Source organism: Hipposideros armiger, unplaced genomic scaffold, assembly GCF_001890085.2.
Source record: "Hipposideros armiger isolate ML-2016 unplaced genomic scaffold, ASM189008v1 scaffold_239, whole genome shotgun sequence".
NCBI classification, from domain to species: domain Eukaryota; kingdom Metazoa; phylum Chordata; class Mammalia; order Chiroptera; family Hipposideridae; genus Hipposideros; species Hipposideros armiger.
The window spans coordinates 1,333,987-1,356,899 of record NW_017731589.1 but is presented as its reverse complement, the minus strand read 5'-3'; the positions used below and the strand labels follow the sequence as shown (position 1 = coordinate 1,356,899).

At 40.8% G+C, this 22,913-nt stretch overlaps 1 protein-coding gene across 5 annotated transcripts in view; it reads left to right on the top strand.

Moving 5' to 3' along the window:
- The window catches only part of KMT2C (lysine methyltransferase 2C), a 229,757-nt gene that overhangs the window by 165,733 nt on the left and 41,111 nt on the right, over positions 1 to 22,913 (top strand). For all 5 annotated transcript variants that reach the window (XM_019655384.1, XM_019655383.1, XM_019655381.1 and 2 more), the window contains 13 exons: positions 747 to 866; positions 2,898 to 3,028; positions 6,630 to 6,810; positions 10,048 to 10,152; positions 10,485 to 10,532; positions 11,508 to 11,687; positions 11,827 to 11,859; positions 11,953 to 12,069; positions 16,904 to 17,036; positions 17,262 to 17,476; positions 19,050 to 19,123; positions 20,352 to 20,531; positions 20,871 to 22,727. In XM_019655384.1, coding sequence (XP_019510929.1) covers positions 747 to 866; positions 2,898 to 3,028; positions 6,630 to 6,810; positions 10,048 to 10,152; positions 10,485 to 10,532; positions 11,508 to 11,687; positions 11,827 to 11,859; positions 11,953 to 12,069; positions 16,904 to 17,036; positions 17,262 to 17,476; positions 19,050 to 19,123; positions 20,352 to 20,531; positions 20,871 to 22,727 — 3,374 coding nt within the window. The remainder of the gene's footprint in view (positions 1 to 746; positions 867 to 2,897; positions 3,029 to 6,629; positions 6,811 to 10,047; positions 10,153 to 10,484; positions 10,533 to 11,507; positions 11,688 to 11,826; positions 11,860 to 11,952; positions 12,070 to 16,903; positions 17,037 to 17,261; positions 17,477 to 19,049; positions 19,124 to 20,351; positions 20,532 to 20,870; positions 22,728 to 22,913) is intronic.

Sequence of the window (22,913 nt, the reverse complement as noted above, 5' to 3'; positions counted from 1 at the left end):
TTTCCCGTCTCTGCCTTACATGGAAGTTCTTCATCCCTCTAATTGAGGGGCCCATTAGGTCACAAAGTGTATTGTTAGACAGCTGTATCATGACAAAAGCTGTTGGTGGTGACCTTGGATCAGGCACTTTACATCTATTCGTTTACACATATTTAATCCTTATGATTAAATATTAATCATAAGGTAGCCCTGTTTTACCAGTGAGGGACTGAAGCACGGCAACTTGAAATAAATTGCTAGAGTGGAGTAGTAACCAGAATTACAGTTTGGCTCCAGGTCACGCTGTTACTACAGAGCCGTGTGTGTCTCCTGTCTGAGGGCCTCAACCAGGCGCAACTGCACACACTGCCCTGGAGTCACGAGTCTAGTTTGGTTTGTATCTGGTCTCGGTTCTCCCTCAGCTAATGTATAAGTGATTTAAATGATAGTGTGTGAGTTACTAATATTTGTTAAGAATATTTACTCGGACATTGTTTAGAAGAAGAAGTGCTTGCAGTCTTTCCGTACTCTAATGAATTTTTTATTCCGTCTGGTTAGCAATAAGGTAATAATAGCTTTAACCTCTTTTATTTGTTTATTTCCAAACTCTTGTATTTTTGCATAAAAATGAGATTATTGATTTAAATTCGCCCATATTGAATTTGGGAAATGCCTCTCACTATTTAACATTAAGCAGTTTCACCCTCCTGTGGAAATCGAGAAATTAGTTACTTACTGGGTTACCCAATTTTTTTTTTTTTGGGTAGGTATTGGTGGATTTATGGTACGGCAAAGAAGTCGAACCGGGCAAGGAAAAGCCAAAAGATCTGTGATCAGGAAAGATTCCTCGGGCTCTATTTCTGAGCAGTTAGCAAGCAGAGATGATGGTATGGTACTGATTTTGTTTGATTTAACCCCTTTGTCTTGACATCTCTACTGAAAAGATCTGTCCTAGATAATGCTGCAGTCACAGCCTTATTGCTGCCTATGATCAAGGATTTGAGTGCCTGTGCAGCTCATACCTGTAATATAGAAATTTAGGTTTGATTAGGAAATGATTGAAATCCAATAGACCGTATTCCTCAGAGATTTCTTAACTAGTTCCTTTTTTCTTCCCTATGTTCAATATAAGTAGTTTAGGGAACGAATCACTTAGTTACGTCAGGTACTTTCTGGCCATCTCACAAAAGGCGTTTCTTTGACTGCCTTAGCTACTTGGCATAAAATTAGAAACTTTTAGACTGTTTAGTTGAAAGTGACAGCTTACCCCAGCAATTTTTAACAAATTGTATAATGTTTTAGAAATACATCTTCCAATGAATATTCTGTCATCCTCATTTAGAGCTTCAAAGAAAGCTAAATCGTTGCTTAAGCCATTGCTTAAGAATTGGTTCTGATGAACACTTTGTAATCAGCATGATCATGATCTGTATGGTTATATATTTTAAATGCTTGAAATAGGATGTCGGAAGAAAAATGAGGTGTTTTCAGCATGTGCTCTATTGAAGAGCTCTTCCATTACTATGGGCTGTGGTTTTGACCTGTGAATTAATAAAAATTAGAAATCGCCGCACATTTTTAAAAGGAGGCAGCATAATGATTTTAAAGAAGTTTCTAATATGACTCAGTATGGCTGTAATAAGCCCTAATTTTAGAATGTGATATGTTCACTGAAAGTATTTGTTGTGTTTTCTACCTCTGTAAATTTCAGTTCTCTTTTAGTTCAGTATTCTTTTCTTTCATCTGTGTCATCCAAAGTCAGAGTTTTTAATTTATTGGCATTTTTCCCTTTTCTGAATTGCCTTTTTGATATTTTAGTCTTTTCCCTTTACCGCTTACTCCTAGTTTCAGTCGTCTTTCATTTCCTTATGTGTCTGATTGATTTAGAATATCCGCTGTAAGCCATCACACTACTGACTCCAGCCTACCTCCTGCTCCATTCCCAGTGCCTCATTCCCTTGTGTTTATGTGGTAGATACATACATACAGATGCGCATACGTTAATTTTTCTTTTGCTTTACTGTGACTTCATATATTCTTTAGAACATTCTCTGAACTTCTGAGAGCTGAACTAAAGATGAGTTCTTTTCAGAGAATATTTGCATTTGTCACTTCCAGGAACATGAGATGCTACTACCCAAGACTTCTTTAAAGCTAAATTCTTAGACTAAAGTTTCTGGGTCCACCTATTTTATATAAATTCAGGTTTCTTACACATTAGGGCTATGTTAGTTTATGAATTCTCAGAGAAGATTGTCAGTTTTTGCCTTTCTACCCAGCACCAAATTCTATGACAAGACAGCTAGCAGTTTTCTTTGCTGTTGGTGGAGGAGAGGGGAGGGCAGGGAGCGATGTACCGGGGAGTGGGTGATGAGAGGGAGTATTTTTTGTTAAACCAGCTCTGAGCATGGAGGCCCTTCAGGGTCCACTTTCATACAAGGCACCTCTGGTTAATCTCCACCTTGGAGGGGCCATAACGTTTGTTTTCTGTTCCCCTTCCTCATAAGGCTCTGGAAATGAGAGTTCAAGGTCACTGGATTTTAGCAAAATTTCAGAGAGTTTTAGTTAGTTCTTTGCTTATTTCTGTGGTTCTTATATTACTTGAATTTTTGGTGGAGACAATAAGAAATATGCTGATGCTAAATAGGTATGAAATGACTTTTTTATGATATGTAAGTTACTAGTAAACTTGCTTTGAGATCTTTTTTGTGAAAATCTTGTTAAGTCATTATGCTGTATACTTTAAACTTACACGGTGTTGTATGTCAGTTATATCTCAATAAAACGGGAAGAGAAAAGAAAAAGCGTGTTTATATGGAACGTGCTTTCTGTATGTTGGTAAACTATGATATTACTTCGGGTGGGTTTGTCTGACAGTTTTAAATGCCACATATTCATAAATATGACAATTGTTTCAGGCTGGAGTGAGCAGTTACCAGACACTCTAGTTGATGAATCTGTTTCTGTTACTGAAAACACCGAAAAAATAAAGAAGAGATACCGAAAAAGGAAAAATAAGCTCGAAGAAACTTTCCCTGCCTATTTACAAGTAATATTTTGCTTTACATTATATTATGTAGTTTGTTAATGAAAGAAATGTAATGTATTGAGTTTTGAAAAATAGGTCTGTTGTCTTTGTTAATTTTGTACTTGTTTTGTACTTGTTTTAATTAGTCATCATAAATGCCTCTTTTACGTTCCAGGGGCCCAGAAAAATTAATGCTTGCCTTTTTTGTGCTTTGATACATTTCACAAAGTTCTTTTATTAAATCCTAGTTTTTCACTGCTAAATATTTCAAAAGGTAAATAAGGACACTGTGAGCTGAGAAGAACTCTTTCTTCCAAACCATTCACAACGTGCTCCGTAGGCCCACTCCTACGGACAGTCCCCTTAGCCGGTGCAGGGTACAGTGATAATGTTCACTGAATGGGGACAGGTTTTCAGCAGCCAGAGTGACCGCTTTAATAGTAATTTACCCTTTTTAGAAGCCAAGTGAACCAAAGATTTAAGCAAAATTGTTTTTGTTTTCTAAAATATACATAAAAAAAGTATCCATCAGTTTGAAGAAATTATGTTTGATAGATGTAGATGATATGAAAATAGACATCTTTCTAGTTCCTCTTCTAAACATTAAGTTACAAAAGCGTTCTAGGCCGTGTGCTATGCCGGAAAGCTCTGTGTTAGAAACAGGACTGAGATTAAGCCTTGACTGGGCCCCCAGCTGATGCTGCATTCCTGAGCGTGGCCGTTCTTCCTGGGCCTCTAGTTCTTTGTGTGTGAGCGTGGAGTCAGAACAGACTATGGAGCGCCCGTGCTGACATCAGTGTGTGACTGTTCACCTGCTCTGTTCCTCCCACTGAACTGTCACCTACAGAGATTCCTCCTCTTTGCTTGACTCGCATTTATTTTTTTACCTTAATTCTACCTAATTTTAACCTTAATTTTCCAGTTTCCCATCACTAGTTTAATAGTTTTAAAATGTTTCCTTTCAGTTAGCATACAAGCTCCTCAGTGTTCTTTTTCAGTAATTAGAACTATAAAAATAAAATACTTATTTCAGTGAAAAGTCCTCTATGCTTAATAAATAAGATTTGAAGTGTAGTTGCTTCAGTATATATAGTAATATTGGAGTGTGAATTTTTATTAGACACCTAACATCTTTAGGGTGGTGCCAAGTTTAGAGCTGAGCCTTTCACGTCAGAGCCCTGGGCTCGAATACCACTCTGCTGCCAGGGAACGTGTGTGTCCCATTGTCACAGCTGTGATTGTGGTAACACCTACTGCACAGAAATGTTGAGAGGTTCAATAAGAATTGCGTATGTACTGTGCAGAGTGAACCCTGTGCCTTCCATATTGTCTGTCTTTAATAACTGTTTTATTCCCCCTGATTCCCATCAACACCCATTCATCCTAGCATTGTACCTTTTAAAAATACGTAATAGTAAATTTATTGGTCAGGAAATGGATCCATTTATTGTTTGTATTATCTTTAATTGCATCCTTTTTGTTGTCTGCTGGTTGTCCCTGGGAGTGTTGAGTAGATGACATTGCACCCCACACATCCCCCACCCCGCACCCAATGACCCTTCTGTAAAGTGTAATCTATATTTAGAAAGCTTTCTTTAGCTATTTATGAAAGTATAAAAACTGACTCATATATTAGCAAAACGGCCTTTAGAAGTCGTGGATCTGCTTTCCTGGTTACTGCTGTAAATGTGACCTCCTGAGCTGGGCTGTTCTCCTGGTGTAGAGCAGTGATACCTGTTGGGGTGTGTATGTGAAGGAAGCCTTTACAATGGTGCTGTTCCCTGGACATCTTGTGACAGCAGTTATAGTTTTTCTCCCCACCAATTGGGGGGAATATATAGTGACAAAAACCCACTAGGAATTCAGTAATAATTTTTTCCCCAATTTTTATTAGTTAAAACTGTGTTAAGATAAACCATAAATTACTGTATAATCTACCCAACAGAAATACTTATACAGTCTACTAAGAGCTCGTGATGCCACGTGACGTTAGGAACTCTGCACAAGATCCAGCGGGTTCTGGGAGACACTGACATCAAATTAGAAACCACGTGGGGTCACTCCATTATGTTAACTACAGGAAATGAAAAGCCACCAAATTAATAAGAATGTTGTGGTTTTTGAAAAATACCAATACAGTCATTGTGAGTCATTTAAAGAAGAAATTCTTGCTAATGGTGGTCTCAGATATCTCAAATTTATACTGAAGTCATTAAATAAATAAATCTCTAAACTGGAAGCTGCTTTCTGCTATTCATCATTTTTCCTCATGATAAAAGCATTGGTGGTATAAGAAACAAACATTTGCTACCCAGCAACCTAGCTTTGTGGATTTTCAAATTTCTTTTTCATAGTGAAACAACTTGTTCATTTACAAAACGTGAAAATTTCAAATCAGGCATACCATCACTTCCACCAGACTTCACTACTCCTCCCCCATCCAAAGCTGGCTTTATGGACAGTGTGGTGTTTAGCCTCTCACAATTTTTTTATAATTTATTTTTGCATGGTCATAATAGTCTTAGTTTGCATTTTATGTTTAGCTGGACTTATCACTTAACTCATTTTCTTTTAGTATATATTTTAGAGCTTTTCTTTGACAGCATAGCGCTATATCCTTCTTTAAAATTGCTATATTTTATAGTATGGATATCTAATTTATTCAGTCATGCCTTTTGATAGACGTCGAGGCTGTGTTCGCTTTTTGGTATAAAAAATGCTGCAGCAAACCTTTTTCGTGACTGTATCTTTGGCAAGTGTGTTAAATGTTGATAGTTACTGCATAATTGTCCTCTACAAAGAACCCGTTTTCCGACACACGACCTTGTAGAGAAGAGACCCAAGCAGAGTCGCTGGGTAAAGCAGGTGCAGAGCTTTCCCCGCTGCTTCCTTTTGCCCTTTTTATTGAACCTCGAGCAGCTTTGGAGAGATCCTCGAGTTGTGAGGAACCCAGCTTGAAACGCTGGTATCCACAGCAGAGAACGTTGATTGAAATGGAGAAATGTTACTATAAGTAAATGAATGAAAAGCCAGTAGCCGGTAATAGCAGTAGATTTTGGTGCACATGATCTGGGTAAATTGAGTGTGAACACACACACACTTTCCAATTTATACGGTGTTAAGTCTTTAATGTGGTTCTATGAATTAACATGAGATTATGAAATCTGAAGTATATAAGTATTAAAGCTGTAGATCAAACCACTGTGCTGTCCTCTGCAAGAAATCTATCAATAATAATAATATTCATGAAGCTTTGGATTTTCTTACATGAATTAAGGTGCCAGTAAGTATTGTAAGTTTATCAGTCTTTAAATTTAATTTTAGCCTAATCTTCTGGAATTGTTGAATTATTGTACTGCTGTTGCTAGAAATACATTTGACAGAACTGTGTGGTATTGTTTGCATAATTTTATTCCTCTAGTAAAACTACAGTAGAAATCATACTTTTAAAATAAGGGGAACCTATGTAAAATAGTTGACAAGATATTGTTTATATATTTCTATATTCAATTTCTGTATTGTTAAATGCCAAATTTTTCTGTTATTTCTGCCTGCTTGTCAAAAACTGACATTTTTCAATTTCATAACTCAATCATTTTCGTATGTGCTTATCTTTATCTAGGAAGCTTTCTTTGGAAAAGATCTTCTCGATACCAGTAGACAAAACAAGCTAAGTTTAGATAATCTGTCAGAAGACGCAGCCCAGCTTTCATATAAAACAAACATGAACACAAATTTCCTGGATCCTTCCTTAGACCCACTGCTTAGCGCATCCTCCACGCCAGCAAAACCCGGAGCTCACGGTGCGTGGAACCTTTATCACGTGACATTCATCTTCCTTCTGATTAAACCTTAGAAGCGTTTCAGTTAGGCTTTGCATGCAGTTTTAAAATTGACCCTATTAAAGTGTAACTTGTATTCAGTAAATGCAACTGTTTTTAAGTGGACAGATCTATAAGATTTGGCAACTAAGCGTAACTACCACCAAAATCAAGAGTTGCAAAGGAAGATGTTAGGTTTATACATACTTTGCTGAGGGAATATAAGGGAGTGTAATTTAGCCATAGTTGGTGAGTTATAAAAATCTTCAAGTTCAGTAAGATAGATTTTTGATTAATTGCATACCCCAAGAAATTTAAAAGAGGACAGGAAGAGCGCTGAGTGGTGGGAACCTGCTGACAGATTGCGTTAATACAGGGAAATGCAATGCTTTAGATCCGTTTCTCACTGCGGACAGCTCAGGCCCATCAGTCTTCTGGTGCTGATAGGGCTTTGAGCAGCACCTCTGTCCTCATGATGTCACAGTGATCAAAAGAGCCACCAGCTATTGCCAAATGTCCCCTGCGAAATTGTCTGCGATTGAGAACCGCTGCCCTAGGTGTAGTAAATATGGGGTCTATTTAAAATTAGAGAAAGGTATGGGAGCTCAGTATATTTATAAAGTAATGTTAACATCAGCAAGGCTCCAGGAGTTCAACTAGTTGGGTGTATCAGAGCTGTGATCTTCCCCGACTTCTAGATTTTTATCTCACTACCAGTTATAAATCAATGTTCTGACAAGCTTCTGTTTTGCCATTTGATGCTTAGTTCATTTTATAAATTCAGTTTGAAAACTATACTAATGGCAGCCTTCACTGAGAGATGGTCCGATGTGTCAGGTAGTCACAGCCAAGCAGCATGGTCCCGGATGGATTTTTTTTTTATGTGAACTTGAGAGAATTATAAGCGATCTTACCCCCTCCTGGAAGCATACACACATCCAGCTTTACTGTTGTCAGTGAGGAAATGGAAGTACTGGACTACAAGGCCGTGCTTTTTATTTAATTGTAGCAGGTCGTTTTACTTTAGTTTTGTTTTTTAAAGTAATTACCTGGTCTTATCCATGCCAATATAATGTATAGTGAAAGACCTGTGGATCCTTCAAAGGGCATATTACGGTTAAGGCTATCTTGTTACAAAAACCACGGCTAGCCATTCAGAGACTTAAAATAGAAGTTATTTGCACTTGAGTTTGTATAAGGAATAGAACTGTAATTGCACAGAAGACATAGTGCAATGGGAAAGATATTGATCTATGTTGTTTTTATTCCTTTTTCCTTTATTTGAAGTTGTTTTTTTCCACAAAACTGCTGAAGAGAGAATGGTTTGATCATAAAGCCAGAATGTGGAAGACTAGAATAATACCCATTTTAAAACCTGCATTAAATGTAATGTTTTTTTGCAGTTGAATCATTCTTGCCCTTTTAATGGGAAATTTACAAGTACAGGCTTTATTTTTTGCATTTCATTCAATATAGTCCATTACATCGGTTTTGATAATTTGTTGATAAGATAAACAAAATTTTTCTTCAGGTAGGGGAGAACTTGTGAAACATGATCTTTTAAAAAATGTTGGTTGTAAATAGTGTAGTAGAATTCCACTGGTTTAAAACAAGCATACTTACACTAGATGACCCCTGAAAAAATTATCCAGAATTTTTTTCTTTCAAGTGTACTGATGTCTAGAGAAGAATACATTATTGAAATATATTTCTCTAAAAACTTAATATTTGGGCATACAAAATTTACATGGGCTTTCACTTTGAAAAATTATAATATTCTTATGTATATATGAATTCTGTTTGAGAAGTATATGTTTAATGGGACAAGACTATTTGTGTTCCGTAGAGATTCTAGATCTAGGATCTTGAGTATTAATTTTATGTCCCCCTCTTTTTATTTTTAAAGTAAAAATGCAGTTGAAATGGATTTAAAAATTCATATGTTTCTTAACTAAATGACTAATAAATTACTAGTGCTTGCCCAAATATTTTTCTGCTTGATTAGGCCAGAAACCCTTGGTTCTCCTTGACTTTTTATTGTCTCACATTCATATGTAATGCGCCCACACATTTTTCTCTGCCTTCAAAATATGTCCAAAAGCCACCCACTTCTGAACCCTCTCTCCCACCGGAGTGCGAGCCGTCATTGCCTCTCACTCGGGCTCCAGCACTCCTGCTGACGGGCCTCCAGGCTCTGTCTCCCCAACACCCCTACCCACCTCCAGCCCCAGTCTGCTCTGCACAGGGCAGTCAGTTGTTCCCTTCATACATCAGGCATACCCTCTGCTAACCCTCAACCTTCCTTTGTACTTTATACGTTAGAAGAAAGCTCAGTTTTCACCGTGACCTGTGAACCTGTATGTAACCCTTATCACTATATTAACACACTGGCCCCTGAAGCGGGCAGAACCCTTCCTGTTTCAGTCTTCACATCTCCCTATTTCATTTAGATTCATGCATGATCGTCATGTCCATTTAAAAGGTTTTATGACCACTTGATCTAATATAGCATCCCCACATTTTATTTTTAATCCTTTTTTTTAATCTTTATTGCACTTATACTGACGTCATTTATTTAGTCTTACCCCCTCTGAGAAAATAAGCTATATGAGGGCTTGCACTTGGTTTTAGCCACTTCTCTATTCCAGTGGCTGCAGCAATGCCTATTAACAATATCTGTAGACGTGGTTCTCTGGCTTCTCAAATAGTTTTTGAATAAAGACATGGATGAGTAATCAGAATAAAGGTGAAGCTGGAAGTGGGCCGGAACTGGATGGTACCTGGTTTATACTTCACAAGGAATGTCTAAATAATGGCTTTGTCTTTCATATTTTGTCTTCTGTGTTTTTTGTTTTCCAGATGGCATTTTTAGAGATAGCATTTTATCAATGAATTTTTTTGCTTTGTTTCTTATAGCATTCTGTTTCACTTTTATTACCTATAGGTCTTTATTTTAAATTCAGTAATATCAACTAGTCATAAAACAAAAAGTCTTCATTTTTAATGCTTTGTTATTCAAAACTTTGGAGTGCCTTTTCTGTGAAAAAAAAATTCCATACTTTAGATGTAATAAACTTGAAATTTTTTATGATTCTAGCACTTACCTCAGCATCTGCTGTACTTGAGATATGTAGTAAATGGTTGAATGAGTAAAAGGTGTTTTAGAATTTAATGTCTAGAAAACTACTGAGACTTTAAATATATGTTTACTTTATTTAGGTAGTGCTGATGACGCCTTAGCTGATATTTCTGAAGTCTTAAACACAGATGATGACATTCTTGGGATAATTTCAGATGACCTTGCAAAATCAGTTGATCACTCAGGTACATATGAATGCTGTTTGCCCAGTGTCTGTTTTATGATGTGAGTGAGAGGTGTGTGTGTGAGTGGAACAAGTTTAGTCTTTTGTCTGAAATTGGAAAAAAAAATTTTTTTTGTCATTACCGAAGAACTCATTGTATAATTTGATCTACCTTGGCTTTCCTGCTTAGGGGAAATAGCAAGTTAGTTAATTTCTGTTGTCTTTCTAATGGCATCAAATTGAAGGCTTGCTGCCTTGAAGTCTTGCTGGGTCTTGTTTCCTCTGTTGTTTGCATTGCCCCTCACTTCCCGCTCTGGTGGTAATCATCCATTTTATTTGGTTTGGGTCTTGTAGGTCTTGATTTATGCACTTTCCAGGTTGAGAGCTCACCTTTTCCATTTGGTAAGAAACTGAGCAATGGATGACGGCTGACTAGAGTAGTCTTCTTTTTTATAGTGATTTCAGCTGAAACAGCCTGTAGGTGCATGCGTATTTGTTATAGTGCTAATTTGTCACTAATCCATACTTTGCTTTTCCCTTTGTGCGTGTAGCTAAAGCATGGTACAGCTGTACTGTGCTTTGGGTAACTTTCTGAGTAGTTTTGTTTTTTTATTTCTTTAAATGAATGGTTTTATTCTTAATATGTAATTTATAATTTTACCAAAATGTCATAGCGTTAGTTTCTAATAAGAGCAGACTAAATTTTACTATTTAATAGTAAAGTATGGCAAAGGAATTGGATGATAGACCACTTTCTTGCTTTAGAAACCAAGTCGTATGAGATAAAGCACGTTGTAGCATAAACAGTGTCATAAACGTGGTTTATATCTTGTTTTGTGACTACAGCATATTTCAAAATATCTGTAGTTAAAATTATTCACAAGAATGTTTACTAAACATTAATTAAGACTTTAAGAGCTTTTCATTAATTTATGTGACAGTCATTCCTCCCGTTTCACCTGCATTGATAGCTGAACTGTACATTTAAAACACTGTCTTCCAAGTTAAAGCAATTAGTTTGTGTATTGGATATTGTATATTGAGTAGTCTCTTAGATTCCTGTCATAATAATATGGTGCTAATTCCTTGTGGAAATTATCACATTAGAAGCAGAAGTGTTCTTTTGTGCCTCAGGAAATGTATTTATTATTATTAAAACATAATTTTAAGTGGCGTCTAGTTTCCAAATACATTGTGCCTAATTTTTACTGATGGACCATCCAGATAGATATAAGAATCCTGATTAATTCAGAATTACAAGCATTTCATTGCTCTCCTTGAATCATATTGTTGTGTATTAATGCAGGCAAATAGTGTTCTGCATTTTGCGTGCGAATTCGGAGTTCGCTTTTTAATTTATGGACCTTGCTCCTCCAGCTGGACTAGACATTGGCCCCGCCGCTGATGACCCTTCCTCTCTGCCTCAGTCAAATGTCAGTCAGAGTTCACGACCATTAAGTGAAGAGCAACTCGATGGAATCCTCAGTCCTGAACTAGACAAAATGGTCACAGATGGTAAAATATTTGCCCTACATCTAGGCTTTCTAAAAGACATGAGTAAATATGATTTTCAAAGATTTCTGCATGCTTATTTAGAATTTAACTTCTTTTCTGATAATTTCTATGACAAATGCTTTTTTGTATCAGTGTATATTGATATGGTCAATAATATTCCTATTTCTTTATTCTATCCTAGGAGCAATTCTTGGGAAGTTATATAAAATTCCAGGTACTTGTGTTCTGATTTCTTGGTTTGTGAAGGTGGTATTCCCCGTGTGGCTCTAGTAGACTTTCATCTTACCATTATCATTTTATCTCGCAGAGCTAGGAGGCAAGGACGTGGAAGACTTGTTTACGGCTGTGCTCAGTCCTGCGTCCGCTCAGCCCACTCCAGTGCCGCCACCCCCCGCACCACCGCTGCTGCCCATCCACAATCAGGGTGCGTTCCACTAGAAGGGTTTCATAAGTAGGGTTCTGGAGTGCGTGTGCATGTTCGTTTGCTAAGGCAACATATACAGACCAATAGGACAGAACCCTCTTTCGTGAGGATGGAAAACCGCTGACCTCTAAATTGACCTCAGCCACACACGCATCCCCGAAAGTCTCTGGAAACCCGTGGTCTGTTTGAGGACCTGACTTCCTTTGCTCACCTGGTTGGCAGTGGAGAAAACACGCCGGTGCCCGCCCTCTTCCCTTCCGCAGGCCTGGTTCCCGCTCAGGGTCACTCCGCCCTCCCTGCAGCCATGTTTGGAGACACCTCCGCGCACCTGGCCACCTGTACTCACCGCTCTTGTCTCAGTTTCACTGTCATTTCCTCAGTGGTTAGCAGGTCACCTCCACACCTCTCCCCTGCTTTTCATCTGTAGCATGTGGTGCAGATACACATCCCTGTTGGGGTGATTATGGCTTTCCCATAACCTTAAGATGGACAGCTGGTTGGAGGCTCTGTCATATCCATCTCCACCACTGGGTGTCCTGGCACACAGCGTGTGTGCTCGCCATACACAGGAAATCAGCGACCTTCCTGCCACTGTCAGCTAGGAAACCCCTAACTTTGTGGAACTTGGCTGGTTTTGTTGGCTCACTTTCCTTCTACCTCCTTAAACTAGCTATAGATAAAATAAGGTTAAGGATTTAATTTCTCCCTCTTTCTAGAGAGCTGGACTCTGATAACCTAGAATTAAAATTTGTGGGAGTAGATAGAGAGTTTGCAGATGAGGAAATCTTTAGGAAGGAGTTTGGTGGTGGGTGTTTTGGGTAATTTGAGCATAGGATCATTTCTCTGTATCCTGTTGCCACTGCTTCTTGATTATATATGGAATTGAATAATTTAATGGTATTTTCATAAAATCTTACACTTGTATAAGAGCTGAACTGTGCAAATAATTTAATGTTATCTTTACTACTAATTTTGTGTGTACATGAAAAATTTCGTAACACATAATTAAAATATTTTATTCTCTATCATTTTGGCCTCTAAACATAAATAAATGTACCTTCATGTTTGCTGGACTAAACATGTGATAGTTACATGTTTGGATAAAACACTCATCTGTGGGCTTCTTGCCTTAATTGTTCCCAAATGCTTTCTCAGTGATGCAGAGCTTCAGCATTGCTCTTCTCAATGTAAGAAAAACGATCTATCTCCATGTTTTCTGAAACTGAAAGTATGTATTTTAGAAATCTAATCAGTTAAGGATGTATTCCTTTAGAAAGGGTTTTACATTCATTATTTAAGTCATTTCACTGTGCAGCCTCGTTTAAAAGGTTTTGAGGAGATGGCTTTTTGTTTTGCTAGGTGTTTGTGTGTAATGTAAAGATGAGTCATGCTGCCTGCCCACAGGCGTTTATAATCCTAGTATCACAGGCTTTCAGGTACACAACTGATTTGCATTCTAGTGGAGCACAATTCAGGAAGAGCCTTCAGCACTCACGTGGGAAAGAATGATAGTTCTAACTGAAGGGTGAAGCATGGCCAGGCCACATACACGGGACACGTAGACATGAAGAATGACAGGTGTGCAGGAGGAGAGGGCAGTGGGCCGTGGTTAAGGAGCAGAGCCCGAGGCTGCGTGTGGGATGAGCCGGCGTTTAGACCGCAGGAAAACTGGGCAGTGGCAGCGGGTCTTTCTTACCCAGCCATTGAAGATTGTGCACCAGCGAAGTAGCCTGCTGAGTTGCATGTTTCGGCAGTGCAGCTCTGATGTGAATGCTGGAAATGAATTTGAGGTGAAAAGGGTGTGCTCATGAGTTTATTATGGTTGGGAACAGGTGAACATGCAGGTTCCATGTAAGTGTCTGCAGTGCTGATTGAAAGGCAGAGATGAATTGGAGAGACAGCGATGTTAGAATGAGTAGGATTGTGCTGCTGAAAGGATGTGTAAGGTGTGCAGAGAAATAAACTACACTCGGTATAAGCCAGGCTTGCCGAGAGCACAGCCAGTCATGATAAACTGGAAGCATGCAACGAAGAAGGCCTAGTGAGTGTGTTGTAGAGGGTAGTGGACAAACTTATAGTTTGTTAGAAATGTGGCATATACATTGCTCAAGGCTGCAGACTCAAGTTTAGGAATCATCTGTGTGTGATGCTAATTGAAGTTGTGGGTGAGGTGAGATTTCCTAAGAGCACTACAGTACTGCCAGTAGAGTACAGAATCTTGAAGAACTTATAAAGTTAAATGTAATGAGTTACATGGTTAATTCCTCTGATTTATATTAGGTGTGCAGTTATATGTTCCTTTTCTTTCTCTCTCTTTTTTTTTTATTTTTTTTTTTAAAGATTTCATTGGGGAATTGGGGGAAAGGAACAGACAAGTTGCTGTCCTTTTGTTCTTCAGTCTAGTTGTGGAGGACGTTGCTTCACTGGCCCATGTTGGTATTACCATTGCGCTCTTCCCGGGTGAGGCATTCACTCGCCGGCCATTGGACGGCTGCTAACGGCGGCTCTTGGCAGCTCACGTCAGCTGACAGCCACTCACGGTAGCTCACAGCAGCCCACTGCAGCTTCACTGCAGCCTACGCTGTTGTCTGCGACTCACGGCAGCCCAGCTCCAGGTCGAGCTGTTGTTCGCCATCTTAGCTGTAGAGGGCGCAGTGTCCCCCTCATGTGGGATCCGAACCGGGGCCCTGCTCTGCTGCTCAGAGCTGGTGTCCCCTGCCAACTCCTAACCAACACGCCACTCTGCCGGCACTCTTTCTCCTTTTTAAGGGTTAGATGGTGAAATGGCAAGGTGCAGGGTCTTACAAACAGTGCTCTTTAGAGGCAGATTGCAAACTCGGATGAACTTGTAAGGTGTTTTATTGGACAGTAAGAGTGTTGATAATCTGCAGGAGACTCACTTGCATAGGAACAGGAAAGGAGGGCAGTAGAGTAACTGTTGACAATAATGTATAGGTCAGAGAGCCGGGAAGGGAAATTTCAAGAAGATTAACTTGAAATCACTTTCGGTGAAAGTTAACACTTCAATTCTTACCATGATTCATGTCTTGAAAAAGATTACCTTTATAAACTCGTGTGACCAGGTTGGGTAGATATGGTAGACCTGAGAGAGAGCTAAAAAAAGGACCACCTCTTAATTAAAATAATTATCAAGCAAAAATGCTTTCCATTGATTTGTGTGTCTTTGAACAAGTTATTTAACTTCTGGGATGGTGGAGTCTTTTCACTTAAATGGAGCTACTTGCAACAGTCATTTCATAGGGTTGTTGTGAGGATCAAAGAGTTACTCCACGCACAGCTTTTAGAGCAGTGTGTGGCGTATACAAAATGCTTAATAAGTAGCAGCTGTTGTTATGGAAGGTTTCAGTATGGTGGCAGCATTGACAGATAACTGTCAGATGGAGCACGTTCGCTTTTCCAATTAAGAAGCTTTTGTTTTTCCTAATTACATGAAAGACATTTGCTATTTTTCAATAAAATTTTATAGTCCTTAATGGAACCTATTTCTCCTTTGAATAAAAGCAGAAATCTCTGTCCTTAATCTACTCTTGGAGAGAACCTAAGAGACACTTGTCACCATGGAGTCCTGAGCCAGTGGGCCCACCTGTGCCACTTAGTAGGATAAGCCCTAACCTAGATGTCCTTAAGACAAAATGCCAAAATCTGCCGGCAGTCTGCTTCAGAATTCTCATATAGGGACTGGAACTCTGCGCTTTCAAGTTGTAAGAGTCAGGGTGTGGTTTAGGGGAAAGGACGTGCCGGGGGAAGCCTCAGGTGGACAGGAAGCCGTCGGGGCGCTTTTTCTTCTAAGCGTACGGCTGTCATCAGAGTGTAGGGTTCTCTGTCATTCCACCAGGCAAACCAGGTGTGAGCAGTCCCACAACTGTGTTTCCATTTGTAGTATTAGTCGGTGATGTGGGCGTGAGTCTCCTAGAGTTTTTCTGAGTGTTGTAATAGTTACCAGACCGTGTGTTTATTTCTTTAGAGTATATCTGTAAATTGGGGCTTTTGAAGGTACACAACAGGTTTGTTTGTTTTTGTGTTGTGTTGGAAAGCTGAGATAAGGGTCCCAGTAAGGCTTGCGGTTACGTGCTTGAGGAGAGTTACTGGGAAGTGAAGTGTGGTTTTATGGCTTGCCTAATGTCTATTTAGAAAGAAGAGAAGATATTTGAAGCTTGTGAGTAAGCTGGAATGAAAGCTAAGATGCATTTGGGGGCTGAAACTGCCAAGTAATGAAAATTAGGTCAAAACCAGAAGGTATATATTTTTTAACAATAATGACCTAATTGATAATGGTAGATGGACTATCATTTGTTCAAAACTATTTTTGAGAAAGTGCCAATTTACAAAGTATAGATGGTGGTTTGTATTAACAGAACTAGAGTGAAATAGAATAACACCTGTTTGTAACTTGAATGAAGAAGAGAGAATGTATCTGATAAAACTTAATAGCATTTGCCGAGCTGCATTGTTAACACATGCTGAATAGTTACTGTGTGTCAGGCACTGTGCTGTCAGCCTCTTACAGAATACCTTCATTTTACAGCAACAGTCCTTGATTCTGCTTCTGATCAGAAGCACAATCGAGATTCATGCCCCGTGCTGTCCGACTCTCACACGTGCTGGTTTCTCTGTACCACTGTGAAGTAAGCAGCATCGTAGCTGCCGTGATTGAAAATGTTATAAGCAGTCACTCTTTAAGCAGTATTTTACAGGATAATTTTGATCAAATCCAGGTTTTCAATAGCATTACAAATTTTTATTTAGAAATATTTCCAGAGCTTTTCTATTGATGAATAATGTGCAAACTGAATTGTTACTTTCTTCTTTTAAGATGTTTTTTCACGGATGCCTCTCATGAATGGCCTTATTGGACCCAGTCCTCACCTCCCACACAACTCTCTGCCTCCCGGAAGTGGGCTGGGCACGCTGTCTGCCATGGCACAATCCCCGTACGCTGATGCCAGGTACTTACAGCCTCCGCTTCCTGCGGGAGCTGACAGAATTTTGTTACATAAAAGTCTGTTATTGTGATACCAGCATACATTACCTTTATAGCCATCTTTGCTAAAAAAATCAAAACATTTCAGCTATTTTGTGATGATAGGTTTTAATGAACTTGTACCTACCTGATCATACTGTTGAGAAAGTTATTTTATGTTCATGAAGTAAAGTTGTTTCTTATTTGCCAGGGATAAAAATCCAGCATTTAATCCAATGGCCAGTGACCCTCACGGCTCGTGGACACCATCAGCCCCCCCTGTGGAAGGGGAAAGCGACACCATGTCAAACGCCCAGAGAAGTGCGCTCAAGTGGGAGAAGGAGGAAGCTCTGGGGGAGACGGCGACGGTGGCCCCAGTTCTCTACACAAACATGAACTTCCCCGGCCTGAAGGACGAATTCCCTGGTGCGTCTCGGGCCTGTGACCATGCTCTGTGTTCCCAGCCCCACTCATGTGCAAGGACAGTTACTGGCGTTCTTTTGATGACAGTAGAGAGCCCGTCATCACCGATTTCCCTCCAGGATGTCTGTGCACAATGTGGAGAGCCCCTAGAAATCCAGAAACACCTCGCGTTCTCTCACCCCAGGCCCTGTGCCCTTTGGCACGCTTCCCACACGTTAATTTCAGTGACTGAAATGATCCGTTTCCCAGCTCCTAGCAGTCTTAAAACATATGGAAGTCAGTGGTGTGTTCTATGTGTAACTGTACAAAAAAATCCCTAGAACAGAATCTTACCATTTAATCAAAAGGATTAAGTTAGACTCAGTCAGACTCAGTTCTCAGCATTCCCAGCAAAACTAACGCAGAGTTCCCTTCCCTTCCCCACTGCTGTCCAGCCTGCTTGACAAAAAAAGCAGATGGTACAGTGGCAGCCTTTTTGAAAATTCTGATTAACCTGAGGATGAGGCATTGGGATTAATAAAATGTCATTTATAGACTGTATGTAAGCAAATGCTGATTTGTTATCTTGAGTTCGTGTTGCAACACAACCAGGACTGAGAGCCCATTCAGGCTGTCTTGCGATAGCCTCCCAGTGTCAGCACAGCTCTGAAATTCCTAGAGGGGCACCTAGAAGTGGATTTTCCTAGAGGTGACCCCTGTCTCTTGGGTGCCTTTGTGGTTCAGCCTCCTTGTGGAACTGTATTCATTATAGAGAGAAGTAAATGCTGCTTTCCTGCCAGTGGAAACAGCAGTTCAGCGCAGGATGTCAGCTTAGCAATACACATGCTCTTGGAGTTCTTTTTACCACACTGATTGCTGCTCATAGAGGAGCACTCTGGTTATATTAAGTCACTTTGTGTCATTGCAAATGGCCCTTAAAGCAGGGATATAGTTTTTTGTTTGTTTTAAGTAATTTTCTATAATAATTTTACTATGTGATCCTAGAACCTGATGAAATATTGTGCTAGGGCTTTTTATAAGTTTTTTTTTTGTTTTTATGGCCTAAATCATTTCTACATTTATCATTAACTGTTGATCTCACCCAAACTTCATTTTGTATGCTGTCCTGACACTGGATTTCATAGAAATGGCTTAAAGTCATTACTTTTCCCTGTCTTTGTTGTGCACCAATGCTGGTGAGATGCTTCATCACAAAGCCTGCCTTTGTCAAATTGAAGGACTTCTCTGAAGTACAGATATTTTACAGAATTTTTAGCTTTGGTTCCGGTAGCATCTTATATGGTTAAGGGAATTTATTATATTTGGCTTAAATTTATCATGGCTGCTTAGCCCCTTTGATTTCAAAACTTCCCTACTCTACAAGCGAGGTCATTAATAAGACAACACTTTATTCAGAAAATGTGTATTTTTGACGTCCTGATGTGCCAGGAACTTGGTACTGTACAAGAAACTTAGTATGGGGCTATTCATTTATGAGATCTGGCCAAAATGCGTTTAACTGTTAGTTCATCGACCTTTTTGTGATACGTCATCACTGTGGCTCTGTAAATGTGTCTTCTGTCTTCTTCTGTTGCAGACTGGACCACTAGAGTGAAGCAGATCGCTAAGTTGTGGAGGAAAGCAAGCTCGCAAGAAAGAGCACCATATGTGGTATGTAAAAAACGCTTATGCATTATCTTTTACTTACTTGTTTTTAATTGGTGTCCTTTCATGTTTACCCAGCATCACTTTTTCAGGTGCATTAATCTTATATGTAACTTTCAGCATGATGGATATGCTCGCTATCACTGACATTCAGTGTATTATATTTTTTAACACAATTCCTGAGCCTTGTTTTTTATCATCTTAGGTTAATAAAAAGATTTTCCATTGCAGAAAACAAATGTTAATATTTGTACAGCTAATAAACAGCTTTGTTTCATAGTGATTTCCTAGCTCATTATGTCTTAATATAAAGTGTGACATTTTTATAAGCTAGTTAACAGAGCTAGGACATTGAAGATTGAAATCAGTTATTTTAGGAGCATGTTTAATTTATTTCACTTCAAACTTGTTTTATCTCCTCAAAAGAGGACTACGTTTTGAGGCCGCATCAGTGTACCCTTTTTCTTCCACAGTAAGCCCTTTCTGTGTTAGGTTCAGTAGAGTCTTCAGATCTTGAGAGACCTACCTGGACGCCTTGAAGGAGCTTTTGCAACATGCACTTTCCCAGTCATTAATTAATCAGGGTATTTTGTAAGATTCCAGTTCTGATGATGAGTTGCTGTGTCCCAAAGAGCCAAAATAAGATTGTCTATTGGATCCAAATCCCTGCTTTCGTTTTAGAGCATATTAAATTGACATTATTGTTTCTAAAAGTAGAAGCAGTTAATTTTCCAACTTGATCTTCAGTGCACATTGTCAGTGATAATAATTGTTCGGTTAGAGCAAAGATTCTTTTTGATGTGTTGATAATGCTTTGTTTTACTTTGACTGTATGTTATGTAATGACAGGATTGAGGCGATTTTCTTAAAACGTTAAGCTTCAAATTCCAGATTTCAGATTTGGAGTGTTGATTTGATATTTTTGCTTACATTGAGAGAGATGTGAATTTTTCCATCTTGGAAAGCTCTCTTAAGAAAGTCCGGATGGAAAACACTAGCTGACACTTGGGTTCTCTAGGCTGATCAGGTAGACGGTGACATACCTTATAAAAGGGAGACAGTGGGCTTCTGTCCAGACCCTGTCACACAGGAGGCTGTGTGTCCTGAAGGGCTGTATTTCAACTGTTTAACCCGACTTTCTCTTGCTTTTATATGATAAAGTTCCACCTAGCTTTATATTTATTTTTAGTCCACGTTAACATTCATGGGAGGTAATTTTCTCCTTTTTTCAAAGCAAAAAGCCCGAGACAACAGGGCCGCTTTGCGCATCAACAAAGTGCAGATGTCCCACGACGCCGGGAGGAGGCAGCAGCAGGACAGCAGCGACCCTGGCTCCCGCGGGGACTCGGAGCTCTTCAAAGACCCGTTGAAGCAGCGGGAATCGGAGCACGAGCAGGAGTGGAAGTTTAGACAGGTGTGTGTGGTGTTCTTTTAATAATTGGCTTTTCCAAACCCTGTTTTTGTTCATCGAGAAGAGAGCTATTGATGCCATTAGTCCAGAGTGTGTTCTTACTAGAACATAAAACTTTGCTTCAAAATAGACTTTCCTTTCTCAGCCACACCTTTGTCAGTCGGCTTGGGAAGTTAGTTGGCAGTATAAACAGTGCACTGCTCTAGGCACATGTCAGCCAGACCAGGACGAGCCTGCCGGCCGGTAACAGAATAAATGTGGTTCAGAGCGTCTCTCCTCTCCCGCAGGACAGCTCTGTTTTTCCTTAACCAAGTCATTGCCTTTTCTTTGCGATTTCAACAGCAAATGCGCCAGAAGAGTAAGCAGCAGGCAAAGATCGAGGCCACGCAGAAGCTCGAGCAGGTCAAGAGCGAGCAGCAGCAGCAGCAGCAGCTGGGCTCGCAGCCTCTCCTGGTGCCGCCGGGCGAGCCCCCGAGCAGTGGCGGGCGCCGCCCCCTGACCCCTCAGCCGGGCAACGGCAGCCTGTCTCCTGCACAGCCATTCCATAAAGACCTGTTTACAAAGCAACTCCCCAGCGCCCCCACGTCTGCCACTGCAGATGACGTGTTTGTGAAACCTCAGGCTCCGCCTCCTCCAGCCCCTCCCCGCATCTCCCTGCAGGAGAGTCTGTCCCAGCCTCAGACCCCTCAGCCGCCTTCACCACAGGTGTTTTCACCTGGGTCTTCTAACTCCCGACCTCCATCTCCCATGGATCCTTACGCAAAAATGGTCGGTACCCCGAGACCACCTCCTGGGGGCCATAGTTTTGCCAGAAGAACTTCTGTGGCCCTGGTGGAAGCCTGTGCCCCTTTGTCATCGGTTCCCAGGCCCGCTCAGCTGAGTGACGCCCCGTCCAACAGGCCGCCTTCTGTCAGAGATTCATGTTCCCCCGCGACACTCAGCGACCCCTATGCAAAGCCCCCAGACACACCCCGGCCTGTGATGACGGAGCAGTTCCCCAAACCCTCGGGCATACCCCGGTCTCCTCTAGTTTCTGAACAAACTGCAAAAGGTCCTCTAGCAGCTGGAACCAATGATCACTTTACTAAACCATGTTCTAGGGCAGATGTATTTCACAGACAGCGGATCCATGACCCCTACACACGGCCCTTGCTGACACCTGCACCTCTTGAGAGTGGTCCTGGACCCTTTAAGACTCCAATGCAGCCACCTCCATCCTCCCAGGATCCTTATGGACCAGCATCGCAGGCACCAAGGCGACTGTCGGTTGACCCTTATGAAAGGCCTGCTTTGACACCAAGACCCGTAGATAATTTTTCTCATAACCAGTCAAGTGATCCATATAGCCAGCCTCCCCTCACCCCACACCCGGCAATGAATGAACCATTTGCCCATCCGTCAAGGGCGTTTCCCCAGCCTGGTGCCGTCACAAGGCCAGCGTCTCAGGATCCGTATTCACAACCCCCGGGAACGCCACGACCTGTTGTGGATTCTTATTCCCAGCCCTCAGGAACGTCTCGCTCCAACGCAGACCCTTATTCTCAGCCTCCTGGAACTCCCCGGCCACCCACGATTGATCCATATAGTCAGCAGCCACCAACCCCAAGGCCATCTACACAAGCCGACTTGTTTGTGACATCTGCATCCAGTCAGAGGCATGCTGGTCCCTATGCTCATCCTCCCGGAACCCCAAGACCTGGGATTTCTGTTCCTTACTCTCAGCCACCAGCAACACCAAGGCCAAGGATTTCGGAGGGTTTTACTCGGTCCTCAGTGACAAGGCCCATCCTCTTGGCAAACCAGGATCCTTTCCTGCAGGCAGCACAAAATCGAGGAGCAGCTTTAGCTGGCCCTTTGGTGAGGCCACCTGACGCGTGCTCCCAAACTCCTAGGCCCCCGGGACCTGGCCTTCCAGACACCTTTAGCCGCGTTTCCCCTTCTGCTGCTCACGACCCCTACGATCAGCCTCCAATGACCCCAAGACCTCAGTCTGATGCTTTTGCAACAAGTGATGTTGCTGATCAGCCCCGGCCTGGGTCTGGGGGGACCCTCAGCGCTCCATCAAACTCTCCAATGAGTTCTCAAGGCCAGCAGTTTTCCAGTGTCACCCAGCCCCCTGGGCCTGTACCAACATCAGGGGTGACCGATACACAGAACACTGTCAATATGACGCCTGCGGAAACAGAGAAACTGAGACAGGTAAACACGTGTGTCCTCACATGTTGTAAGTATATAGTCTGAGAAAGCGGTTCATTTCCTCAAACTGAGTAATTTCTACACAGGTGTTAAAGTTCAACTTTTTGTCATACTGCAAAAAAGAAAAATGAAAATTGATAAAATTAACACCAACCCAGTTGGATTTATTCTGTTTCTACTTTCAATATT